Raw genomic sequence first — 7210 nt, 5'->3', positions numbered from 1 at the left:
GAGGGGGAGGGGGAGGGGGAGGGGGAATCGAGGATGGCGGCGCGGAGGAGGAGATGGGGGAGGGGGAGTGTGAAGGTGATGTAGCAGGAAGGGACTGTGGTTTTGAATATGGATGGATCGAGCGACATTGTTGATGATTTCTGGTTTACATATTTTTGCTGTTAATCCGATGGACTTGTTCAGATTTCCTAAACTGATTTTCTTTTTTAAACTCTTATTTTTTATTGTAAATGATATATATCCATAAAATAATTAAAGTTGTGATTAAGAGTTATTAAATAAATAAAAATTGCTTAAATTGGTCAAAATTGTGATTAAAATGGTAGACGGTTAAATATTAACGGAAAACTTGAAGGAGGACCAAAATGATCAAATTTCTATATGTTCAGGACCAAAAAATCCAAAAGATAAAGTTTAAGACCAAAATGATAAAATGGGCATATGTTCAGGACCAATTTTGACATTTACTCTATCAAAAAATAGTAAAAGTAAAAGATAATAAATTTTTTAGGATGGGCAAAAATAAAAATAAATGACAACTTTTCGATAACGGGAGAGTAGTAATGAGCTTTAGGGTTTAGGGTTTTGTATATACTACCAAAAAACATGTTTAATATTGTTATTACGTCATCTTTATTTTAGGGGTGAGCATTTCGGTTCAAACCAAACCAAATCAAATCGAACTAAGTACCTAAATTTAATTATAAACAATCTTTATTAATTCGTTTTTGATCATGAATGGTAGTGGATGTGAGAGTTTTTGATCATATATTCAGAAAACAAGTAAACTATGTGATGGTGAAATTAGTAGTATCTAGTTGGATGATTTATCACGCACACAATACAGTAGGTAGATACAGACAACATAAAATAGAAGTCATTGTCCTAGCTAGCCAAACATATTTATCATTTATCATTCTATAAATATAAAGAATGAAGAAAGCGACAGGTGCAAGCCAACCCACTTTGAAAAACATCCATTTGAATCGATTCAAAACTAGTCTCCCGAATTAAACAAGCCTTCAAAATTCAATGGCACCCGAAACTTCTCAGTAATTCTTTAATTTCTAATTTTGACTTTTTGGATAATTTTTTTTATTCTTGTGACCAAATAATGATATAGAGTCGATGTGGGTGCAGGTTCGAATCGTGTGAGATGCTGGGCGCGTTTCTAGCCTCGATCCCACTCGTGGAGGAGACATGGCGCCTGTGCTGCCGTGCGAACGCCGAGAGCTTTGCTATAAAAGCAGTGGGGAGGGTGTCGTACGTGGCGTTTTCGGGCGTGCAAGCGGTGGCGCGGTCCCAAGATATGGTGGAGTTGGATCAGAATGTTTTCGGCCCGTTTAGTCGTTGTTTGGAAGGCAAAGGGAAAATCATGGTTGATGCAGCCCTGCTCCAACTTTTCCTCTCCTTTTATGTCCGCCCTGATTTTAATCAAAAGGTTAGTGTTTCCTTAAATTTATTCATTTTTTTTAGATATAGGATTAAATTCGCAGACCTTAATTATATATTTTAGTACGGAGAGAATATGAATGTGTTTTTCTTACTTGTGTTAAAGATTAAAAGTAGAGACCTTAATTATATTTTATTTTGGAAAGCAGGTTTCTGAAATATTAATAAGTGGAACTTATAAATTGTTTAGTAGCTTATAAGCCATTACGAGCTACTCTCTCTCCGTTTTCTAATAATTGAGTCATTTTTCTATTTTGGAAAGTTCCCTCATACTTGAGTCATTTTCATATAAAGTAACTTTTTTTTTCTTTCTTAATTTACTTTCTCTTACTTTATTTTCTCTTCTTTATTCACTTTCTACTTTATTATCTCTACCTTTTCTCTCTCTTATTTTTTTTTATCTATTTATTTAACACACTCAATATCATTTCCTTAAACTCTGTGTCCAAAAGTTTTGTCTCAACTACGAGGGAATGGATGGAGTATCTTTCAAACTAAACTCTTACAAGTATTACCCCATCCGTCTCAAGATAATTGGGGAATTTCTTTGGGTACGAGATTTAAGAAATTGATGTGTTAAAGGTTAAAGTAGAGATAATAAAGTAAAAGAGATGAAAAGAGAATAAATTATGAAAAAGAATGAAGATTTTGCAAAAAAACTAAAGAAATAACTCAACTAGCTTGGGATAACCCAAAAGTTAGTACTCCCTCCGTCCACAAATAATAGATCACTTTTGCCATTTTGGGACGTACACAAAAAATAGATCACTTTCTTAAAATGGAAAGTTTATCTCTCCTACTTTTTCCACTTTTTATTCCCTCTCATACTTTACTCACTTTTCCTTCCTTATCTCTCTTACTTTACCTAGTTTTTCTCTCTCTCTCTCTCTTACTTTATCAATTCTACATTAAAACCTGTGACATACACAAAGTGATCTAATTTTCGTGGACGGAGGGAGTATAACTTAACTAGCTTGACACGGGGGAGTACTAAGCTATGATAATAATTTTCAATAAATCATGCTATGATCCTTAATGCGTAAATCGCTTTTAGCTTATAAGTTCCTCTAAATATTTTGACAATTTATAATTTCATAAATTGTTGAAGTTTAAAATTTCTTACTTTATAAATTATCTAAGGTTATAAACTCTTTAAAACAGGTAAGCTAACCATGAATAAAAAGATTGACACAATTGAATTTCACATAATTAGTGGTTGATTTTCGAAGTGAGTCTTCCACCATAGAACCACTCAGCGTATTGCTCTCTATGGAGAATAGAGTCTTCGTGGTGTGACGTGAAAGTGAATTGAGTTCATATAAAATATAGTTTTATTTTAGTATTTTCATTTTTTTTATTAAAATTAGTTTATTTTTACATGAAATTTCGTAACACTTGTTACATTGTTACTAACTTACTGGAGTAGTTCTTTTTACATAATAAAATATTATATTTTATTAATTTGGTATTAAAAATATTTTTATCATCCTCAAATTAAATCTTTTATTTTTTAGGGGCATTAGTATTTTGGGTAATACTATAAGAAAATGTTTAAAATATGTGTAAGAAAATTCAGTCAATTTTGATGCAATAGGATGCTACTACATGGAGTATAACTTTCCGCTCATCTCGGAAAGACATTTCAACATTTATGTTAGGTCGCATTTCAACATTAGCTTTCATGTTTATTGTGTCCCATTTTATTAGCGGCGATTGTATAGTGATCGAGGGGGCTGAAATGAATAGGAAAAATACATTTAATTACTTATTTAAACATTATATGTAGTAAAATATATGAAAGGATATTCTTCTCCTATTAAATTAAATATAATTACGTTATTAATTTGGTAAAAAATATTGTTGATAGCTAATTTTGTTTAGGAACCTTTAAATATTAACTAACATATTATTTAAGTCTAGAAACTATTTTACTTAATGGATCAAAAAGTTTTCAGGAACATATCCATGATCAATTTTAGCAATTATGAATTTGTGATTGAAGATTTGGGTGGCCTAAATTTTTTGTAGGATATTATCCATTTTGATTACTAGTTTTTTTTTTTAAATGAAATACTCACTTTTTTAACCCAAAAATGTCAAACTAGGTCTTATGTATCGTGTTTGATTTATCTGCAAACCAATCTTCCAATCTTTGTTAGGTTTGAGCACGATTTTAAGTACCGTATACATAAAATATTTATGTAAAAACATTATTAAATGTACATATAAAGAATCATTTTTATTGAAAACTAATCTTTATCATCTATGAACCAAGATTTATTAGCTATATATTGATTTTTAATTTATATAATAAGTATGCAAATGTGTGATCCGTTGCTAACTTTCTTAAGTTGCTAACTCGTCAATATAGTATATTAAAAATGTCAACATGATCACAATGAAAATTATAATACGATGAATGTATGTAATGCAGATGTTGGAAGTGTTGAAGCAAAGCAAATCAGTGGTGTTTGGTGGTCACTCCCTCGGTGGCCCTATCGCTTCTCTCTCGGCCCTTTGGCTCCTCACCCACATCCGAACCGCCTCCCTGGCGCATCCCATATCCGTATTCTGCATCACCTTCGGCTCCCCTATGCTCGGCAATGGCCCATTCTCTCAAGCCATCATCCAAGAACGATGGGATGGCAATTTTTGCCACGTCGTGGCACCACACGACCTAGTTCCGAGGCTAGTCTCCATGATCAAGTTAGCCGATGGGGAGAAAACTCGATTAAGACTAGATAATGATCAAGATCAAGATCAAGAGAGATGTTCTAGTTATAGTCCTTTTGGAAACTACATGTTTTGTAGTGACAAAGGAGCAGTGTGCTTGGACAATGCAACGACTATCACTAGATTTCTCTATTCGACAATGGCGGCCACCACGTCTTCGCCTGCTTCGGGCGTGGAAGATCATCGCAAGTACGAGGATTATGTCGGGATGTTGTCTTATCAATACTTGAAGATGAGATGCTCGAGCGCCACAACTCACTGTGGCTCCAACAGCGAAGCAGGGATCGCCTTTGCATTGCAAACATTAGGCATATCTTCACATCAGGTTAGTACTCAATGTAACAAGTGTTACGAAATGTATGATTGAATAGAAAAGAAACATATACTCCGTACTACTTTTCAGTAAGAAAAAATAAAATTGAAAAAACTTTGTTTTTCTCTCTGTGCCAATAATCGACATTTGCATCTCATATTTATCAAACTCGACTTAAAAAAAATTAAGTAATACTACTACTCTACTATTGAAGTTCAATTTGTATACTGTTTTCTTAATATATAGAGATGAATATAAGAAAAATATTACCTGCAGGGATCAGCACGCGTAAAAGATAAATTCTACAGTATCAAACTTTACTAATTCAAACAACATATTTTTAAAAATCATACTCCCTCCGTCCCCTATTAGGAATCACTCTTTGACCGGGCACGGGTTTTAAGAAATGTAAAGAAAATTGGTTGAAAAAGTTAGTGGAATGTGGGATCCATTTTTTTTATATTGGTTTTATAATAAAATGTGAGTGAATTGAGTTAGTGGAATGTGGGACCTACTTACCATTTATGGTAAAAATGAAGTGTGACTCTTAATTGGGGATGAACCGAAATAGAAAAATGTGACTCTTAATGGAGGACGGAGGGAGTAATTTATTTCACAAAATTACAAAAATACATCTTGTGAAGAGACCACCTCGCATCTCTTAGTACATAATACAAAAATTATCCTTCAAAATTAGTTCACTTCAATCTTCAATTATCAACTATTAATGCTTGAATCATTTTATGTTTTTTATTTGACTACTACTTCACCAATTTTGCACTAAAACCTTCGACGTTTACAAATTATCACAGGAACCAACCTACAGGGCAGCAACGACGTGGCTGGCAACTGCAAGACGGCTGGGATGGCCGCGAAGCCTGAACAACGCGAAGATGGCGGTTTCACTAGCTAAGATCAACCCCTTCAGAGCGGAGCTCGAGTGGTACAAGAAAATCTGCGACGACCAGTTAGGATACTACGACTCTTTCAAGACACGAGGCGCTTCCAGAAGAGAATTCAAAGTGAACATGAACCGGCTGCGCCTCGGGCGCTTCTGGGACCAGCTGATCGAGCAGATGGAGAGCAACCAGCTCACCCGCGACTTCCACAAGCTCCCCAAGTACGTCAACGCCTCCAACTTCTACAAGCTCCTCGTCGAGCCCCTGGAGATCGCGGAGTATTACAGGACGGGGAAGCACAGGGAGAAGGGGCACTACGTGGAGCACGGGAGGCAGAAGAGATTCAAGATATTCGACAAGTGGTGGGGCGATAAAGAAGAAACAACAACAACAACGACGACAACCACAAGAAGCAAGTACGCGTATCTGACACAGGACTCGTGCTTCTGGGCGAGGGTGGAGGAGGCCATATGCTTGATATACGACGTCGTTGGGGAGAGGGATGCAGGCAGGCGGGGGATGTTGTTGGATAAGATCGACAAGTTTGAGAGGTACGCGAGGGGGATGGTGGAGAGGATGGAGGTTTCTGTGGATGTTTTGCTAAAAAATTCGAGCTACAACTTGTTTAGAGATGAATGGAGAGAGCTTAGAGCTCAGTTGCAGACGTCGCCGTCTCATTTTCATCAGTTTCAGGATGGCATGGTTCAGTAAGATATATTCATTTTCACCAATACTACAAAATATTGGCCAACTCAATTCAACTACTTGTTTAATGTAACTTAACTGGTAGTATTACATACACTCAAGTATCTAGAAATTTTAATTTAGAGCGTGATAAATAAGAGAAATTTCAGAATTTGGTTTCGAAATTCGGGATTAAATTCGATGACTTTTCAGAATATGAGATCAAGGAATTTGAATTTTTAAGAAAAAGAATTAATTAGATTTTTCTCTTCTTTCACCCGAACACGAATCCGATCTGCTACCATCAAACCCGAACACGGAACGAACCCGACACAAATCTTTTAACGACACGAACTACCTTGGGTCAACACGACACGATAACATGTACATGACACGACTCTAACAACACGACCTGATAACATGGGTAGAACCCGATAACACAGCAAGAATCTGACAACAACTGCTCTTGATTAACAAAAGTTACAAAACATTGAATCAGATCATTAAAATTCTACTTAAAAATTTAAAATTTGATTACACAATCTAATTTGGTGAACAATAACACCAATAGATTCATAGCAATAACATCTAATAAAAAAATATACTCCCTCCGTCCGCGAATAAGAGTCCCGTTTTTCCATTTTAGTCCGTCCGTGAATAAGAGTCCGGGTTCACTTTTACTATAAATGATAATAGGGTCCCACCATCCACTAACTCATTCCACTCACATTTCATTTAAAACTAATATATACAAGTGAGGCTCTTATTCCACTAACTTTTTTCCATCCACTTTTCTTAACATTTCTTAAAACTCGTGCCGCCCATGAATGGGACTCCTAATGGTGGACGGAGGGAGTATCATTTTTAAAATATTAAAAATTAATAATAATATAATATTATTACTTAACGAGTAACACGAACATGATAAAAAAAAATTTGTGTTCTTAACGGGTCGACCCGATAAGGAAACGAACTCAATAAGCTTTGACCCAAATCCATTAATTTCGTGTCGGGTTATCGTGTCGTGCCAATATTTGCCAGCCCTAGTGAGTCTCATTATCCACTAACACTACTTTCACTACCATTCTCCTCATTTCTCTTACTTTACCAATTGAGTATTAATTCTCGT

The 7210-nt window shown here is 35.4% G+C and overlaps 1 protein-coding gene across 1 annotated transcript; it reads left to right on the top strand.

Moving 5' to 3' along the window:
• The first annotated feature begins 919 nt into the window (after positions 1-919).
• On the top strand, positions 920-6266 carry LOC125187204 (lipase-like PAD4). Its single transcript, XM_048083749.1, has 4 exons — positions 920-1052; positions 1141-1441; positions 3887-4510; positions 5311-6266. Exons 1-4 carry the CDS (start codon positions 1033-1035, stop codon positions 6106-6108), a joined length of 1743 nt encoding a protein of 580 aa, XP_047939706.1. The 5' UTR covers positions 920-1032; the 3' UTR covers positions 6109-6266.
• Positions 6267-7210: the final 944 nt, after the last annotated feature.

Source organism: Salvia hispanica, chromosome 5 (genome assembly GCF_023119035.1).
Source record: "Salvia hispanica cultivar TCC Black 2014 chromosome 5, UniMelb_Shisp_WGS_1.0, whole genome shotgun sequence".
Classification (NCBI taxonomy): Eukaryota; Viridiplantae; Streptophyta; class Magnoliopsida; order Lamiales; family Lamiaceae; genus Salvia; species Salvia hispanica.
This window is presented reverse-complemented; position numbering and strand designations above follow the sequence as displayed.

Coding starts and splice junctions, on each gene's coding strand:
- LOC125187204 (XM_048083749.1), top strand. CDS start 1,033: ATGGCACCCGAAACTTCTCA. Junction 1,053..1,140: donor ATGGCACCCGAAACTTCTCA/GTAATTCTTTAA, acceptor ATGTGGGTGCAG/GTTCGAATCGTGTGAGATGC. Junction 4,511..5,310: donor TAGGCATATCTTCACATCAG/GTTAGTACTCAA, acceptor AAATTATCACAG/GAACCAACCTACAGGGCAGC.